Source organism: Lissotriton helveticus, chromosome 9 (assembly GCF_964261635.1).
Source record: "Lissotriton helveticus chromosome 9, aLisHel1.1, whole genome shotgun sequence".
Lineage (NCBI taxonomy): Eukaryota > Metazoa > Chordata > Amphibia > Caudata > Salamandridae > Lissotriton > Lissotriton helveticus.
This window is the reverse complement of record NC_136070.1, coordinates 270,677,442-270,697,384: the sequence shown is the minus strand read 5'-3', so window position 1 is coordinate 270,697,384 and position 19,943 is coordinate 270,677,442. Positions and strand designations below refer to the sequence as shown.

Genomic DNA, 19,943 nt, shown 5'->3' with positions numbered 1-19,943 from the left:
CTTGCAATTTTCTCAAGGTGACCTTCTCGCTGTATGTCCGCCCCCTGAACTCCACAACAAACTTAAAATTCACCATCATTCCCTCAGCACTCTCCATGACCGGCACTAGTGCCATACAACACTGTCTCTTTAGCCATCACCTCACACAGCAGACCACAGGAGCCAAGACTCCACAGTTTCTCATTTCAGGGTGCGAACTAACATACAATACAAGTCTTGCTTATTATGGTAGTCTCTTACCAGTCTAATAATTAAGATATTTCATTAGTAAACTGAATTATGCCAGCATGCTGCCTTTCAGATATGCTAATCGGTGAGGGATGATATTAGTTAGGAATGTAAGAGATAAAAACAAAGCTCGGTACCGAATGAGTTAGATGTTTTGAAGTCCTATGAAGTAGAGTAGTAGTAGCAGTGGTGGGATCAAAGTAGGATAGACTTTGGTATCTTTCCTCGAGGAGCCTCTGAAACTCTAGTTTCTTCCTGCCATTTGTAAGCAGGCTGCGAGACATTTGTTTCTGAATGAGAGGCATGTGCATTGAAATGGGGATAATGTTGGACATAAACAACTGATGCAAGATACCTGCACTTTCTTTTTCTTAGCAAATTTCAATGTTTACACACATTTGCTTAGACAAAAATAGACCTCTTGCTACTGACACCAACGTAATAAGCAAGCACTAACAATATAGCTGCATCTATCTGACTATATAGTTCGGAAGAAGGGTGTGTCGCCGCAGTGTTAATCATACAACAATCATGCCCACCCCTTCAAGGAGAGTTTTTAGAGACCACATTTGACTAAATGGTCCACTGGAAAATCTTTTTCCACCCGAAGCATAATAGTTAAAAGCATTGCTTTCATGATTAGTTCTGAAGGGGTATTTAAGAATTTGACATAATATAAACAGGTTACATAGTGTCCAGAGGCATTATTCATCTAACAGAAACTACACTTGTATTTTGGGTGGCCATTTGAAACATTTGGTACCGACTTATCTAACTAGAGGAGAAACAGTGTTCATTAAGATAATCTGCCCAGAGGAAAATTTACACCCATTATAAATTCTCTGTTAGGTGATCTACAGCCCAACAATAGTCCATGTGCAGGGAATATCCTCAGTAGAGTTAAAATTCTCAGAGTGTACCGCCAGTTAGACTCATGGTGACCGTTAACAACTCCTTTAAAACCCATGTGCCAGTTACTATCCCAATAGAAACATGGGCTTCTAAATATCTATTTACAATTGACAGTGCACACCTAGATCAGTAGTGCAGTGTCATGAGGTATCCCATTTAGAGTATTGGTGGAGATTTATTTTTCAATTTACAATTCGTCAATATCCCATTTTTTATGCTGATTCCAGAGAATATCTCATTGTGAATGGCTTCTTTGTGGATATACAAATTAAACGGTGTGTGTAATTATCTTAATTAGAGGCTTCTGAGTTAGTATTTCAAATCAGTATTCTGTTGCCAGTAAATATGTCAAATAAAATTCCTATGTCAAGGAACGTTCTAATAAGAATTTCTACGTCAGTGAATATGCTGATTAATGGGAAGAGCTTGAATGTGGAACTTCACCTTATATTTGCATTTTTAATGAGTAATCGGATTATTCCCATAAAAATTCTTTTGGCAAAGGAAACCTAATTTGACTATAGGTCACTCAACATACCAACAAGATTATCTTTGCATTCACTCTCCCTCTCTGAAATGTGGCTGTAGTGATTATCCTTATTCGAATTGTAGTGTGGATTCATATCCAGGTTTGGTTCCAGTGAGTATCTGCTATCTATCTGCTTTGAATGCAACTACTGGCAGTCGCCGACGCCGAGTTAAAAGCGCAGGCGAAAATTGCTTGGCTATTTTTTTTTAAACTATTGGTTTTTAATCTTAAGTGTGCTGCACAAATCTGTGGGAACCTGTGGTGGGGAACATTAAAGGGGATGAATTTCGAGTCCTGATTGTTGACTTACCTGCGTTGTCCGCCGGCCCGCCCCGATCCGCCGCGTCCATTGTGGGCGTTTGTTGCAGAGGGTGAGGAGGAGCCCGGCACTTCCGGGCCCACAGCAACCAGGTCAGCGCTCTAGTTTCCCCGCCACTCTCCCTACTTAATGCGGGAAGGACAGCGGCCGCGCAGCGTACGCGCCAAAGGCAAGCCCGTCTGCGCCCGTACGGGGGCCGGGGCCAGAACCTTTGCCCAAATTAAGTGCCTTCCTACTCAGTATAGGAGAGAGGAACTTATACAGCTTTGCCCTCCCATAACGAAGGCTTGTAGACACTCTATGGTTGCGACTCAATTCAGGAGCTGCCAATATTGCTCCTTTAAGGGAAGCTGGGAGCAATACAGTCAGACGAGCAGGAAATTGCTTGTGGGTGGACTACTGAACTGCAGATCCCTCAGTAAGCACAGTGTTGAGATTTCGGAGCTTCTCATGGATGTGCTGTTCCTGACGGAGACCTGGCTGGGGGCAAACTCGGACCCTGATAGAATAGAGGCCCTCCCCCTTGGATACAATATAGACAGAATTAATAGAGCTACGGGTAGGGGGGGTGGGGTGGGATTGCAGTTATTACGAAAACACCCTACAAATGCATCCTGGAACCCTTACTAGTGAAGAACAGCGAGGCCGGACACTTTGTGTTAAAACTAGGCCCTAAGTCCTCTATTACTGGGATCCTCATTTATAGACCTGCCGGAGCCCTTGGGAATTTTAGGCTTAGTCTTCAAGAGGGCATTCCCACTTGGCGATCAGGCGGAACAAACTTCTTGTGTTGGGTGATCTGAATGTGCATTTTGAAGATTCTCTGCAAAAGGAGGCAGCGGAGCTGCGCCAGGACTTGCAGTCTATGCGGCTGGATCTTAAATCCTGCGCCCCCACTCATCAGCTAGGCCACTTGCTAGATCCTGCGTTTGCCAGCTGGGAGGGTGTGGAAGTAGGAACGCCGCTCCCAGTTCCCTGGTCGGACCACTTTCTGGTGCCTCTTAGTATTGATGTAACTACGGAAGACTCACTGAAGGGAATGAATAACAACTATCCCTGTAGAAAGTGGAAGACCTTCTCACAGGACACCTTTAATAGGGAACTGAGGGAAGGGGGGCCCCCCGGGAGGGTATGACAGCGAAAATGCGAATGAAAATCTGAATGATCGCATTTTAAATGCCCTTAACAAAGTGGCGCCGTTTCATCCGAAGAGATCTGACAAGAGAGTAAGAAAGTCCGCTCCTTGGTTTACCCCCGCCTTGCAGAAGGCCAAGGCAGACTGCAAGAGACTGGAAAGAAGTTGGAGAAGGGGTTTCAGAGCTCAGGAGAAGAGGCTATACAGAGAAGGACAGAGGAGATATCAAATACTATTGAGAGGGGCTAAGGCTGCCCATTACAAAATCAGAATTGGACAGGCTGAGAACTCCTCAAAGGAACTTTATAGAATTTACAAGGAAATCTCCACTGTGGCTTGCTTGAATGCGCCCAGTAGTGACTCAGTGGATGAGTGCAACAGAATAGCAGAATACTTCTCCCTGAAGGTGAGGAACATCTATTCCTCTTTCACTGGCAGCCCGAGGAGTGGACTGGACTTTGAAGAAGTGGTGGGAGATAGTGGGATGGGTCGGAGACTGGAACACTTTACAGTCCCCCCTCCGGAGACTTTAAGAAGCATTTGTCTCAGTATTAAATCTGGTTCCCCTAGGGATCCAGCCCCTCCTAAAGTGCTAGGAGAGAGTCTGGGATCCTGGAGTCTTACATCAGGCACGTTTTGGAGATCTCTTTTGCATCCCATACGTTGCCAGTGAACTGGAAAAGAGCGGTGGTTCTGCCGATCAAAAAAAAATCCACTATCAGCCATGACATTCTGGAAAACCTAAGACCCATTTCACTGCTGCCTTATGTAGCGAAGGTAGCGGAGAAAGTGGTCAATACCCAACTGATGGCGCACCTGGCGGTGGCTAATCTCCTTCACCACTCCCAATGAGGGTTTCGGCCAGGATTTTCCACGGAAACCGCTCTGCTAAGAGCCACGGAGACCATCAGGCAAGGATTAGACGCGGGACACACCATGGCACTGATAATGTTAGACCTTAGTGCAGCATTTGACACTGTGGCACATTTCACCTTGCTGCAGTGTCTGAACAGAGGTGGTGTCTCGGGTCCTGCTCTGGGCTGGCTGAAATCTTTTCTAACAGGGCGTAGTTTACAGTTCCGACATGGGACTTTTCAGTCCAACGATGTTACATTGGAGCAGGGGGTGCCTCAGGGCTCTGCCCTGATCCCCACTCTGTTCAACCTGTACATGTCTCCTTTGGCTGAGGTGGTACAGGCGTTCGGGGTGGAGTTAGTCTCATATGCAGACGACACCCAGCTGCTGATCTCCCTATCCCAGGCACCCTCGGCTGAGGCTTCCAACTTTAAGGCATGCATGCAGGACTTGGCTTCCTGGATGAATAAGAACTGCTTAAAGTTGAATGGAGGTAAAACCGAGGTTTTGGTGGTGGGTGGAGACAAATCCAGTTGGACTGCGGATTGGTGGCCACAAAGTCTAGGTCCTACCCCTGTACCCTGTATGAAGGCTAAGAATCTAGGGGTATGGGTGGACCCCGCCCTTTCTTATGAAGGTCATATTCGTCGACTAGTGGGGAAATATTTTGGTGTGTTAAAAACCTTAAATAAAACACTGGATCTGCTCCCTCTAGAAGCTAGACAGACGATGACGCACGCTCTTATTACTTCCCGTCTGGATTACGGGGATGTATTATATTTGGGAGCATTTGAAAAGAATCTGGGACAGCTGCATGTCCTGCAAAATGCAGCAGCACGGCTGATTTTGAAACTACCCAGGCGGGCGTCGTCAAAGTCAGCGCTTGAAACTCTCCATTGGCTCCCTGTCAAGAAGAGGGTGCTGTTTAAATCCCTTCTCATTTGCCACCGCATTCTCTGGCACAAGGCTCCGACGTACCTCGGGAACTTGGTCACTAGGTATGTGCCAGGTAGAATTTTGAGATCTGATGGGACTGGGCAGCTGGAAATCCCTAGGATTAAGAAAGCGAGAATGGGCGGTCGCTCTTTTCGCTTCTTAGCTGCACAAAACTGGAACAAACTCCCAGCCTATCTGAGGTTGGAAAAGTCGGAGACCAGGTTTAGGAGTCTTCTTAAAACTCTCCTGTTCACCCAGTAGTTTCTGCTAATGCTAAGGGTTATGCTCTGTGTCTGACCGTCTTTCTACACAGCGCGGGGACACGCCGGGAAGGCGTAACCAGGCGCTTTTATAAATATCCTTATTATTGTTAAGCCACTGCATAGTGCAGCACATTGAGCCTTCCATGCAGTTCCACCAGTTCATATTTCCATCAGTGGTCATAGAATGCCACGGAGTTCTTGTAAACCTCTTCTGGTGGCTAGTGGTGTTTCAAATAGTCTGGTGAACTTTAAAACGAGTCAAATTTGCCTGTTTTTACCCCACCTACGAAGCGGAATGAGGGGTGCTCCACTAGTGGGGATAAAACAAAACCCAACATAGTTTCTTTTAGGAGCACTGAATGGCAGGGCAAGGGATTTACCTTAATGACAACAACATTAATGTAAATATATTGCTTTGACCTAGGACATAGACCTTGAAAGCAACTTCCTCAGAAGGCAAGCCTATGTGTAACGCCTTTCTACAGGGCCTCTTGCTGCAATATGAGGCAGGCGCCACATACAGCCTCCTAGGGATCTTGCTTTGATACTCTTTCAGGTGCCAGGTAGTGTATTTAACCAAATGCAAATAATATTAAGGTAATACAATTGTCCGCCCCATGAGTATTGATGTATCTAAGGGTATTTCTGAAGAGTGAGAGTGTGTGTGAGTATTAGTTATACATTTAGTTGGAGGGCAGATAGGAAAACCACAATGCTGCCCCAATGCCTTAACGTTTTGCTAAGAATCTGAGTTTCCTGACTGACCACTCTTTCCATGCAGGACCAGCAGGTAAATGCTGCCCTGGGTTCCTACTTACTCTCCACAGACTATTTCTGTGGATCCCGGAAGCGTGGTAGAAGACTATTGAACAAGCTTTGCTTGTGAGTAGGCTGGATTATGGCAATAGTCTGACTGGCTGATTACTTGATTACTCACCTCCAAGTGGTTCAAAGTGTGGCGGCAGGATAGTTTTTCAGTAGCCCCATCAGGAGTTCGGCTACAGTTTGTCTAAATTCTCTTCACTGGCTTTCAGTTTGTAGGAGAGTCGTCTTTAAGTGACTTTGCCATACTTTATGACACCGGTCCAGCGACCTTGCGTGGCAGTCGCTTTCTACAAGCTAGCCTGCGCTTTTTGCTACGCTAAGCAGGCCTGGATACAAAGCAGGCGAATTAAGAGATCCAGAATGGGTTTGTGATTAATGGAGTTTGGTCGTCATCAGGTCATGCGCCAGGATTTCTCTTAGGCGGATGATTAAACGCTCTATAAATACCTTATAATGAATAAGGTGCCAGTAGCCGAGCCTAGACTGATGTAGATTTAATACGGGAACAGAAATGCTTTCTAAAGCCTAGTAAATCAGAAAGTTTTCAACACTGGGAGGCCTGTTTGGGTAGCCATGCACTTTACACATCCATAGCATAGTACTGGATGGGCCAAGAATTTCTTGTTCTATGCATTTCACAATTTGTGGAATAAGAAATTTGTGTACTGCCAGACATTCTTCATGCATTAGATGGATGCAAAAGCAGTGTAGACGGTATTCGTGACCGATCCAGTCTACAAAGATCAGCTTGGTGGCTAGTGTTTCTCGATCTAAGCAGCCAAACGTACCTTAACCCATTTCTCAACTGTTGCTAATTCCAGTGAAACTATTGGCATCCCCAGTTTCTCATGTCAATAGAGTCATGGTCACTAACATTTAAATGATCCTCCGGGGATAGGGGCGGTTAAACTCGCTGGAACCCAGCTCTCACTTTATCGCTCTGCTATGCATTTTATTTACTTTTGTGCTGGGATTCGTTTTTAAGTCTGCTCAGCTGCTACAAATACTTGAAGCAGCTTGCGCTAGTCTTAAATTGATGTGTATTTTAGTTTAATTGCTGGTTTTATTTTACTGCAATGTTTTTCAGTAACTATGCACATAAAATAAACATGAAGCAATCTAAGCAGCCGACCTGTGGACTGGTCACTCTCGCTTGATGCATCAATGATCACTCTAACCTCTTCAGAACCATTATACCACTGTTATTGTCCATTTAGTTTTCTACTGTATCCTGCAAATTCCTTGAGCTATTTAACAATTTGTGCTTTCAGTGAACCAGTCTCTTGCAAATCAGATACCATTTTCCAGTGATTAGGCTTGCATCACGGAACATTTTATTACTGTCATTTAGGCAGAGTTCCTGACAACATGGTTCTTCCACCACTGGCCTAACACTTCTGAGAGGCATGTCAATGAGATGGTGGCCATCGGGCATGTAGGCCCTTCACTCTCAATCTTTCCCCTCTGCTTGGCCAGAGAGAAGTAAAGGCAGCACAAGGTCACACTCCCCTCTGCTCGTTGTGTGCTTCTCCAACTACACTTCCAGGATACTCTCTGGCAGAACAAAGACCGTGAGGTGAATGGGAGCTTAAGGGGCTAAAAGATGCGTGGGCAGCAATCCTAAAACAAACATCAACTTCAGGGACATTTTTACAAAAAGAGGTCTAGTTCCTGAATATCAAAGCTAAACGTTAAATGTAATTGAGGGAGTCAGAAGAAGAAAGAAGTGGTCAATAAACACAACTACTGCAATGCACTGGGGAGAAGGGGTCAGAAAGTAGATGACAGCAAGTGATGTGGAATAAACACAGCTGTGCACCCTGAAGATATCACCTAGAAGGTAGCAACAAAACAATGCATTCGTGGAAGAGGAGAGTTGACCACAGCAAGGCATTCTGAAGTTCTAATTACCTACCCGGATGCAATTCTGAGAGCAGAGACTGCAACAATGAGATCTGGACAGCCAGAGAGGAAAAAAGCAAGATATTCTAGGAATTAGAAAGCAGATGACTGCAATGCCCTCTGGGAAATCATTGAAGAGGACATATGGGCAACCAGCATTACTTCGATATGGGGTGAAGCAAAGTATTCTGCAAGTGGAAGGTCAGGAGTGCAGTATGGGAAATCAGTAGTAATGCATTCTAGTGTGGCAGAGAAATGGACAGAGTTATGTTTTGCAGGAAAAAGCAGAGAAGGTGCCAGCAATAAAGATGGACAGAGTAGACATATCAGATGCAATATATTCTAGGTATACAAGAAGCCGTAAAGGATTCATTAAGTCCACTACATTGTCATCATCCAGCCCTTGTCTGTACTACACTACAAACTGTGGTAGTTCGCATGCGGAGAGCTCTTTGCTTACCTGTCAGCATTGTACACCTGAGGGACCAAGCAGAGATCTGCCATTGAAACCTGCGGGGAAGGAGAGGAGACTATGGAACCGCTACATCACAGACTGACCACTGCTTCTACCTGCTTACAACTAAACATTACTGTCCATTTTACCTCTCTAGCAAAACGTTTCACAAGGATCATCTAGAAAGGATGGAAACAGCAAGAAGCATCCCATCCTCAGCCTTTTAAGCAAGGTTTAGAAAATTACTGGTGGTGCCCAAGTCATGTGAACAACTCATCAGTGGCCCAATGCCCTCAACCACACTCCAGACACCCCAAAGTAATGACCTCAGCACAACTAAAGACCTGGGCCCATCTCCAACCAGCCAGTGCTGGATGTCCCCGCGTTCCATCCTTCAGACTGTTAAGGAATGTAGTTCAAGCGAGACATTTTTGTATGCACAAAGAAACTTCAATTTTATCCAAACAGATCATGCTAATTTATACCCGAACTAGCTGTTTCAACAATGGGGGAAAATGTGTCATGTAAAAGAGTATATACAGTAAAAATTACAGTAACTGTATATATTTGGTCAAATATGGTAACTGCCAATTTTTCTGCATGGATAGGTGACAGAAAAAAAGTGCTTTACTGGAACTCCTAGTGTGTAAGCCCTAAAGGACAGGGATGAATGTTATTTTTGCCCGTGTCTGAAGTACACTGCATCTGTTATAGTGCTACATGTGACATTTTACATTATGCGGTCTGTATCTTGCTTTACAGTGGTTAGTACACATAGACCTTCATGGAGTTAAAGGCAAGCATCTTATCAAAAGGACAAATATTGATTATGGGAGACCGCTAAACCTTTGAAAGTAGAAAGGGGTTTCTCGGTAAAACAATCTTATACTGATTATCTTAAAACCTGCCTTTTTATCTGCACATCATCTGAGGCAGTGTAGATCTGCAGAGCAATATAGCAGTTATTTTAAATCTAATGATATTTAGATCAATTTAGATATGCCCACCCCAAAGAAATCAGCTAAGAATCTTGGACTCATCATTTAGGATTCCCTTTCCATGCAGGGTCAAGTTAAAGTTACCTGTGGGAAATGTTTTGGAATCCTCAAATTGCAGAGAGGGTTGTTTAAGTGGTTGCCAATAGCCTGGCAGAAAACCATCACCCAGGCTTTGATCACGAGTCGCTCTACTATGGCAACGCCCTCTTTGTGGGCCTGGCAGGTGATTCAAAATGCCGCCGCCAAGTTAATCAGCAACATGGACAGATGTGGGTTCCCTTCAGCATGTTTGTCCTCTTTACATTGGCTACCAATGCGGAAAAGAGGTGGTTTCAAACTCCTATGCTATGCACATATGGTAGTGTATAACACCGGTCCCGAAATTCTACATTCAAGAGTGGAATTTTACCAGCCATCTCGTGATTTGAGATCGCACAATGTCGCTTCAGTGAAAGCAATCTGAAAAAAATGGCTAGAACAGGAGTTTGCTCTTTTCCACAATAGGCTGCAGCCTGGTGCAATATGCTACCCCTGGAGCTTCGCCTTACGGAGAATCATGCATGGTTTAGAAAGAAACTGAAAACCTGGCTATTCTCAAGTTATTGCTTCTCCGCATATGATACTTCTTGCGAGGTTCTCTTGGCTGAACGTTAGGGAGTTATACAGTGCCATAATATCCCCCAGGGGACGAGTATTGCACTTTATAAATATTTTAAATAAATAGACTGTTTCACATTTCAAATTCATCTGAATTTTCATTATCTTTACATATCTAAAGGCACTTTAAATATCTGCTCACCCCACAGAAAGAAAGGTTTACTTCTGTGAGGTGAAACTACCCACGAGACCATCCGCTGTGATAGTAGAAACTTGATCAATGTATCGCAGGGCAAGTGAACAGATCAATTTATGCGCTGTTATTCCAGGCAGGTGAGAAAAAAGTCACCCAACATTTTGTTAACCCAGATCTGCCTCATGAACACAAATGACTGGTGGGGTCCCAAGTGCCCATACAAAGAGTACTTTTGACCCCACTACCCTGGTAGCTCTTTTACCTCATCTTCAACACAGTACTTTCCGGCTGTACCCTGCAGGATCTGCTCCAGAGCTGAAAAAAATTGTGAAAACCATGAGCCTTCATGCCAAGTGCAGTTCCCAGTAAATACATTTGGTTTTAATCCCCCTCATTCCCCACTCTCTGCTATGTCCCACCCCTAGGTTCCCATAAACTATAACACTCTAATCTCCTGTCCTCGCCCTTTGGTGAAGTTTTCACTTAAGAAGCATACTCCTCTCCCTTCCTTTCTAATTAATGCAAAGATATATCCTACTTCTAGTGAGGATGTTACAGCACCAAGCGCTATGGTGTATAGCAACACTCAATTAAAGACCCCTACACTTTTGCGTAAGGCTCTGGGTATATTTCTAAGCACCCCTCATTCTCTCCACTTGGGAAAGCCTTGCTTCCTCCTGCTTCTCATAGAGAAAATATAATCTAAGTAGAGTAGTTGTCATCATTTTGTTTCACACCAAAAAGGCTATACTCAATGAGCACCTATGGCTGCTGCACAGCACAAGTTCATCCTCACGGACATGGCTCCCAGGATTAGGTCTGGCTCCACACATGTAAACCACATAGCAGTGAAAGAGCTGCAGTGCACCAGAAGCATGCGCATCTGTTGCTAGACACTCAATTGTACACAGTTAGAGTACTTCACTGGTGTGATTCACACTTAAAACAAGTGAAAATGCAAGAATTATCCAAAAGTTAGAGGTGGTAGGAATAGTCACATATTACTCTACTAGGGCACACGCTGATGCTGGACCTACCACTCCTGACTAGTGGCAATTGCCCTCCTCTTTTCTCTCCCCCTTGTTGAAGACAGGAATAGTCACATACCTTGTTATTTAGTTGTGATCAGGATACATGTTCTCAGTGAAAGGTTTAATGTAGCGAGAGCAGGCCAGGGACCTTCCCGTTGGGAAAACAGCCCAATCAATAAAACTTGCAAAGGTTGATGGCAACTACTATATATCCCTGGCTTGAAATACCTTGAAACCCGCGTGTGATGTAATGCTGAGCCCATGAATTCTTCTTCTCCTCTCCCACTCGCTTTAGGACGGCCAGGTTCTGTGGGGTTGGAAAAAAATCACAGTAAGAACGCTGAACATGCTACACACTCACACAAATATACCCTGCCCCACCCTTCACCAACTGTATTATGGAACAAAATAAATCCAAACTGAAAAAAACATTAAACCTGTAGTTCCCATTCTAGTACAAAGGCCAGGCTGTAATACTGAAACAGCTCTGTGTTGCTCAATGTTTATTTCCTAATATAACTCGTCAGGGTCTACTCATGCAGGGTTCCACATACTCGCAACATTTACTTCACAACATTGTGCTCCACCAGTGTACCAGAAAAAATGTAGCAACTCTGCTTAAAGGATGCAGTGACAGTGTGTTTGTATTTTTTGGAGGAGGGAAGGAGTTTGTGCCTGAGATTAAAGGGGCTCCCGAAATATTGAGCATAAAGGTGTTAGAGGAAAAAAAAAAAATCAGGCCTTAGTAGAAAAGCTAGTAGTCAAAGAACATAGGCAGATTACCATCATTGTAATGCACTTCCCCAAGCAGCCACAGTCATTTTCAAACTATACCCCTCATGTCAATGCATGGTTACCAGCCCGTACGTCAAAAACTTCTTTCGACAATAAAAATCACAGACCCTGAAGGTGACCTACACTCAAGAATACCAAGGTGCAGGCCTTAGTGGCTCCAACATCCTTCTCAGCTGAGATCTTGCCATCAGTTCTGTCAATGCTGCAGTTGTCTATGAAACCAACTCACACTGCAACAGTTTATTGACCATGAAACACTTGACAAGGCCACCTATTCGGCCCAACGAATGCCATGTGTGTTTGTGTCCTTTTCTCGGTTTGTCAGCCCGAAGTGCTTCTTCAAGTCCAGAGCTTCTTTTTTGGTTGGAACTATTCCACTGACCTTTGGCGATGTTTCGAATCAGAGCTATGCTTTGATGGCGATACTATTTTTGGGATTCATGCTGGGTATCCATAACTTCTTTCTTAGAAGTCTGAGTTCAGAATCAATTAATCTTGTTTTTCTCCTCCTTTGAACAAAGCTAAGGCTATGCAAATTGGGGTCTTCCTCTGCAGTTTACTGTACTGGCCTACTCATTAATTTTCCCCATCATGACTTTCTGGCACTGTTTAGTATCACAACACAATGTACACAGGGTTTAAATTGTCATTTGTATAGTCCTTGCAACTCCCATGTGGTGCACTGAAGTCCTTATCCACACGTGTACCACGTTTTACTGTGGATGTGTCATTGGAAAAGTGTTGTCTTTGCTTTAAGTCTATTTGAGAAGTCTTTGCCGGTCATGTGTAATGAATATAGTGGTGTAGTTATGGTGCTATGGGATGCAGCGTTTGGCGGTGTGATGGAAAATAAAGTATTTTATAGTTAATGATACTGGCAGTTCTAATTAGTTCTGCAGCTGTCTTTATTACATTGGTTGTTTTAATTTGTTAACGATCTGATTTCCTATACTGACTGTAGCAGGAGGTCGTCCGCTATGAGATCTTATGGATCAAGGGTAGGTAGCAGGGTTAGAGAAAGTGTGTGTGTAGGGGGGGAATCGGGATCAGAGATGTTCATTCAGCACTGTTTGTGTGTTGTACAGTTTATGTCCAATGACATGCATCTTGACACATGGTGCTATTTGTGCACGTCCGCATTTCAAACTTCAATAACATATTAGATCTGGAATTTGAACAGTTACTGTGGTTGCTAATGCTAGTAACTTGGTTAAGATACGCTCAACGCAGTGGCATCTCAATAATATAAATATTCCTTCCACAATACAGGAACTTTAGATGCACCCTGTTTATCAAAAAGAGGGCAATGAATTCCAGCATTTAATTCCTCTCCAGGGATGCATTTAATCTTAACCGCCCTCTCCTTAATGTACCTGCAGAGGCTGGATCCCAGACACAATATGATCAGAAATCATCCGGACCTGAGCCCTTTTTTTAGGGTCCTGGGGCAGGAGTCTTGGGGTTGGTCGTGTCTCGTCCAGGTACTGGATGATTGCAAGCTATAAAGAAATCAAAATCGAGATGTATTTGGAGTTGAACACACTGTTAACGTGGAGAAGACCTATGCTCTAGAACAAACCATCACAGTAGAATTAATCCTGAGCACGGTGGGGCTTGACCTAGAATTAAACATGATCCTGGATAACGAGAGGTTAAGTCAAAAAATATATCGATACAGGGAACGACTATAATAAATCATGAAGAAAATGATAAAGATTTAACATAGAGCACTATTCCAGAACATAAGGAGAATGTCTAGCAGAGGAAACCAAAATGCATGATAATAACATGTGGTATTATACTAGAATATATGACGATACAACGAATTCCGTTGCAACGCATGCCTTTATCACGCATGCGTTACAACGGAATTAGTTTACCACGCATAAACTTTTCCTCGACTATTTGCGTGGTGACGTCATACGTCGTTAAGAGAAAACGGCATTTTTTCCCCGATTTCTCCTAAACGACTCTGATGCCGACGTGACTTCTGGTGAGTTGTTTTATTTGGGGGGGGGGGGGGGGGGGGAGACCCCCCCAAGCCCCCTTTTTTTTTAATCTTTACCACATATGCCTTTACTACAAACATCGTAGTAAAAGCATGCGTGGTAAAGGCATTAGTGGTAACCACGCATGCGTTGTACTGCATGCGTGGTTAAAGATTTCGTGGAAACGGCTTCGTTGTAAAGGCCGTTTCCCATTATACTAGTGAAAAACAAGAGCATAGAGAGTACAGACAGGAAATAAACTAAACAGTGCATATGACGGAAGTAAACTAGAGTAAATCAAGGGTAGGGGATGTTTGGTGTAGAGCACTTGATGACTTCACTAAAAATAATGTATAAGTTATGTTATGTGTGATAAGCAATAAATTCAGTTAATCCATTTTCAGATTAGTAGGAAACCAGAACTGAACTGTCTGGGAAATGGTATACCTTTTATTTTCATCCACTCATTCATAAACGGCAAAGAAAACTGTTAACGAGTCTAGGAATGGCGGACGTCAGTTGCTTCCCAATTGGATGGAACAGGAAAGGGACAGGAGAAGTGAGCCTCCAGGGCTGAAGGAAGTTGTTTAGTATTCACGAATAAAAATATTCGTAAATAAAATAGCCTTGGATGAAAATGACAATAGTATAATTTGCTGCAAAACGCTAATATTGAGAACTTAGTCAAAGCATAAGCATGCAACAGAATCCGGAACATATAAATATGAGTGCTAGCGATAGGAAGGCACACCAAAAAAGAACATTTCGCAAGAGCTTTGCAAATCTTTTCCAGGAAGGCTATGTGAATGGATTAGTCAAATTGTCAAATACAATTAAAATACTTTATGTAGTGCATTACTTTAAAAATGTACCAGACTTTGGGAATCGATCAATAACATAGTTTTGATCTATCGGAAAATGTAAGTAATTGGCTTTAAAACAATATACAAAAACTAAATGACTCAATCTTACACAAGCTATTCTAGCATTAAATAATTCCATTTATGCTCAATGTACGGTTACAACTTTATTGCTAAGGCCGCCAACATCAGTGCATCCATTGTGGTATTCCGCTTGTTTTACAAAAAAGGCAGTCACATTATTTTGGAGTTATTCAGAAAATGTGCTGTCAAACTCAGCTCTCAGGAAATAAAAGGACTTACATGGAGATGTCGACATTCTCAAAATGTTACTCCTCTCCATCAGATCCAGGTTTCTGAAATCCTGTCTTAACTAATTTGCATAGACCACATTGATATATGAAAAGTGCTTCCTATTTGAGATGCTGTTGACACAATAAAACTAGTCTCCTTAAGGTCCACCACAGCTCCTAGGAGCTAGTTTCCATCTTTGAAAAATATCTCAAACAAACCTTTTACTGATGATTAACTGGATATTATTTTTTGCATGTATTTGTTAATATAACTTGCATTTACAATAATTGCATTTGTCCATTTACGGTATGGAGTATGGGATTCAAACTTTGTAATATTGTCGATTTGCTAAGTCCATAGGATTGCTAAAAACTTTTCAAGATTTGATGAATCTGCACAAACGTTGGCGTCGGGGACATCTTAAGAATTTCGGGTTCCCTGGACCCATAGTTTCAGGTCTTCCATACCCTCTTGAGTAGGTCATCGATAGTGCACAGGCACAATGGTCTAAATTCTAAATGTGTTGACCTCTAATATTTAAGGATAGTGACCCACGTTTTTAATACTGTATAACCCAGCAGCAGCTCACTCTTTTACATATGAAGAAACTTTTTTATAAATGTTGCATGGAACATAAACACAACATTTCTGTGCAAAATGTCTGTGATAGACTCACACATCACTCACATTAAAAGTAAATTAAAGGAAAACGGTATTTGAAACAATATGTTTACAAATGATTGAAGTTCATCAGGGCAAGACTCTACGGAAAGAGCTGGCTCTATGGGGGGGCGGATAGAGTGGGATCCTGAGCCAAATCCCACTTTGTCCATAGCTTAAAACATCTCTGGTTGACGTTCATCCACCTCTGAATTATCTAGTCAGTTTTTCAATCAGAGCCCATGTTGTCTGGGGGTGGACTCAATCGTTCGTTTCCATTCAAAATGACACTTTTTTCATCAGGCGTACAACAAAAAATAATTGCTATAGCCACACCAATTATGGGAGGATGTTTGTACTTGGCTGACGTGAAATCCTTCCTACAACCCAATATAGTACTTTCAAGAAAAAGAAGGTTTTCACCTGGTTCAGTGGGTACTGAGAGTGGGTAGACGGCATATATTATTTTAAAAACTCTACAAATTCCCCTAACTTTATTGAACCTTAAGGATACAATTCAAGTTGTAAAAGACACTGAAATTCACGGACCACCATTAGCGACCCTAAATGGGTCACACATGACATCCCCCATGCCTTCCATAAACCTGTACTTGCATCTACAATGGGAATATTGGGTGAATGTAAATGAGCGATGCACAATTAGAACAGCTTCCAAGAGAGTTGGTGTGAGCAAGCCATTGAGTCGTAATTAAAGACTAGCTGAAGATGTCTCTGAATTTGTGATGGTCATGTAAACACTGCTGTACAGAGGAGGTAAGAGCTGGCTCATTCTAGCTAACCATCAACTTTTTGTTAGTAGTCTCACACTTTGTAATGTAAGCCTGTAACTTAATGGATCAGGAAAACTGTTACCCAAGAGCATTCATCCAACCAGTTGACTTCACTTTCTCCTCGAACTAATAAAGATAAAGCAAACAAAAAACAGAGTTCTGTTAATTATCTTTAAAAGGAGTTAGGAAAAGGTTGAGCAAAGTAGTTCCATAAAGGCTGGAGTTTTTTGGAAAACCACTGACTATCAAAAGGATTCCCATGTGGATGAATTTAATGTAACTGTTGCCTGGAGAAATCCTGGAAGATTATTTGGCTGACCTTATTACTTCAGCCACTCCCATGCACACATGAAAAGAGAATGAAAAGTAGAGTAGAAAGCAGAAGGGTTGGCATGCGATGGTCAAAATGGACAGAACAAATATGTACAGAAAAGGAGTGAAGGGAAAGAGCAGGAAAATGCAAGAAGGAAAGAATGTAAAAGGAAAAACAATGAGGGGCAAATGAAAAGGACACTAAACCACAAGAGAAAGAAAACAAACAAGTTTGGGATATGAAAGCTTATACAGTATACCGAGCAAAGTGAAGCGATGTAACCTAGTGGAGAAAATTGCAAACTAAAAGGGAAAACCTTTAAGGGAAGGAAATCAGCAGAAAATAATAAAACATAACAATGGGAAGGTGCAAACAGGGGAGTCTACAAACAAAAGGGTACAAGGAACCAACACAGCTCTCAAAGGGCTTAAATACTTACAAGCATTCGAATGTGCACATTTTGAGCCAGATAGGAGTTTTTTTATAGCCAGACGCTTTTTTAAGAGCAGAACTGATGGCACAGGGCTTGGAAATCACCCAGGGTTATACAGTTATTGATTAATCAAGGAAACTTTAGCTCACTCACCGACTGACCAAGGGTAATACCATCTATGGTCAATGCAGGAACTTGCTGCATTGGGTTTACTGTGCTGTAGTCACTGGCGAGCTGCGAAGGGAAGGAAAAGATTTTATTTTCTAAACATCTGCCCACTTGCTTAGCTGCCAAGTGGCCTATATCAAGTGGTTTCCCTTCAGCCTGTGCTGGCGTTTGGCTAATAGAACATTTTATTAGGAAATCTGTAGTTTTGCTTTTAAAGCCATTGGTACAAGTGGCTCACAAAGCTTTGACTCCTATGAGACAACCATGCAGGTGTGTATGCCTTTGAGCTTTGCAGGCCTGTGTGCATGGCCATATGCATTATCCATGTACATATGTGCCTGTAAGATAACATGCATCTATATTCAAATACATTTCTTTTCCACAAATCACTTAAATGCTTTAAAAGGAAGGGTTCAACTCCGGGGTAGCCGCCATAAACAAAGGATGGTGGTGTCGTGCTGGCAGGGGGGAAGGTGTAATAAAAGATTTTTTTTTTTAACGTACCGTTTGCCACCGCGGTTGGCTGCCTCCAGCGTCGTGTTCGCCGCATCTCCTCTTCCTGGGACCCAGTAGCCTCTGGGACCCAGACTCCCATCTAATCCCTGTGCTGCAAAGCAGTGCTGGGATTGGTCTGAGCAGGCATGGAACACACCCTGCTCAGACCAGGGAGTCTGTAGGGTTTCTCCAGCCCGGCTGCTCAATACCTAAGTGCACATGTGTGTATTGGTCAGCCTGAGACGGCCGGCCAGAACACATATGCGCACTTAGGGAGTGGAGTGCACGTAACACTCCTTCTCCCCCCTCCCAACACCACCGGCAGAGCCGGCAAATGTAAATTAAAACGATGCAAGAGCAGAGTTTTATTTTTAAAGTTCTGTCTGAGCCAGGCAGTGGGGCGACGCTCCTCCGCCATTGTAGACGAGCTGCCCCTGATTGAACTGCTATTCATCTTACCAAATGACAGCTGTAAAAACCTTGTGCCCTCACAATATTTTTCTTCGCATGCTTGCACTTAGTTATCCATTTATACAGGCAACAATAAACCAAGTCTCAGAATGCAAAGAATACAAATAATAATAGGACTTGATGGCCTGCACCCACCTGACATTAACAATGGGAAGCACCTCTAACATCACCCTCTACATGTATGTGTGCACTTGATGATAGATCTCCCTGTAGGCCTCCTGAGGACTGCAGTCCTTTTAAAACTAGATCTGCTAGTTCTTTGCTTTTAGATTTTTAGTAAAAAGTCAATGGATTTTTATCTTAAGTGCTTCTACTTTTACCATCAACCACGCACTGGTTTTTATTTGGAATATTTATTCATATTTAAATGCATCGGAACAATATGTTATTTATCTGACTGTTTTGCTTATTGCACAGTAAAGACTTGAGCTCAGCGAAAGTTTCCAAAAAGGACTGTTAATGGATATCGTCATGAACATGTGACCACTTCTATTTGAAAGGTGGAGCTTACAGGGGTTGTGGAAATTCAGACAGCATTAAGTCATCAATGCCCCTTCAGCCTCTATTTAGCCAATGACTTCCTCAAAATCTCATTTTCAGGTCTTCCAGCGCACGTGCTGTGCTGCGGGACGTATTGTTTACAATTCAACGTACTTGAAACCCGCCCACACCATAGCATTATTTGTTTTTGTCGTCATTCTCATTTGCAATCTTTTGATTGCTAAACTCCTGTAGGCTTCCCTTCCTTTCATTTTTGTGTTAACTCCTCTCTGGAACATGCATCAAGTAAGTGTTCTTCTGTGTCTTTTTGCTATTCACTATTTATTTTTTTTACATGCATTTTGGAATTAATTCTGGACATTCAATGTCCTTTCCTGCTTTTAACACAGGCATCCGGCTTGCTTCTATTGCTTTCATCCTATCAGCTATTTCTAGCGACGGTTTATTTACTTATACTCAAAACTGTACTACTCTCCACTGATTCACGCAAGTCTATGCCACTTTACACAATGCCATTCAACGCAACTCTACTACACTCCATTCCACACAATGCCAATCTATGTCACTCCATTTCACTCAATGCCACTCCACGCAAGTTTACGATCCTCAACACCAATCAACTCTAAACCATTCCACTCTATACCAATGTACTCTACCACACTCTATGCAGTGGAATTATCGGTCGCTTCACATCACTCTATTCAATTCTATGTCACTATATACCACCGTACACCACTCCACGCAACTCAACCCTGCGCCACTCCACTTCATGCCACTCTACCCTATACCACTCCACGTCACTTCCCTCTATACCATGCCACTACGTTTTGGCGTGCTACACTGCAGCCACTCTGCTGCACAACATTACTAAAAGAATGACAAAGCAAATAGCTCTAACACAGGCATGACCATTTGCTTGTTAAACTACTGACTTCACATATTTCCATGTTACTGGACTCATGAAGTCTCTCTCATTTCTAAGTTACTGGGCTCA

The 19,943-nt window shown here is 42.9% G+C and overlaps 1 protein-coding gene across 3 annotated transcripts in view; it reads right to left on the bottom strand.

Moving 5' to 3' along the window:
* GSTZ1 (glutathione S-transferase zeta 1) overlaps window positions 1-19,943 on the bottom strand; it is a 94,100-nt gene that overhangs the window by 3,578 nt on the left and 70,579 nt on the right. For all 3 annotated transcript variants that reach the window (XM_078659957.1, XM_078659956.1, XM_078659958.1), the window contains 5 exons: window positions 17,468-17,548; window positions 13,349-13,474; window positions 11,409-11,487; window positions 10,412-10,464; window positions 8,365-8,414 (listed from right to left, as the gene is read on the bottom strand). In XM_078659957.1, the coding sequence (XP_078516083.1) occupies window positions 8,365-8,414; window positions 10,412-10,464; window positions 11,409-11,487; window positions 13,349-13,474; window positions 17,468-17,548 (389 nt within the window). The remainder of the gene's footprint in view (window positions 1-8,364; window positions 8,415-10,411; window positions 10,465-11,408; window positions 11,488-13,348; window positions 13,475-17,467; window positions 17,549-19,943) is intronic.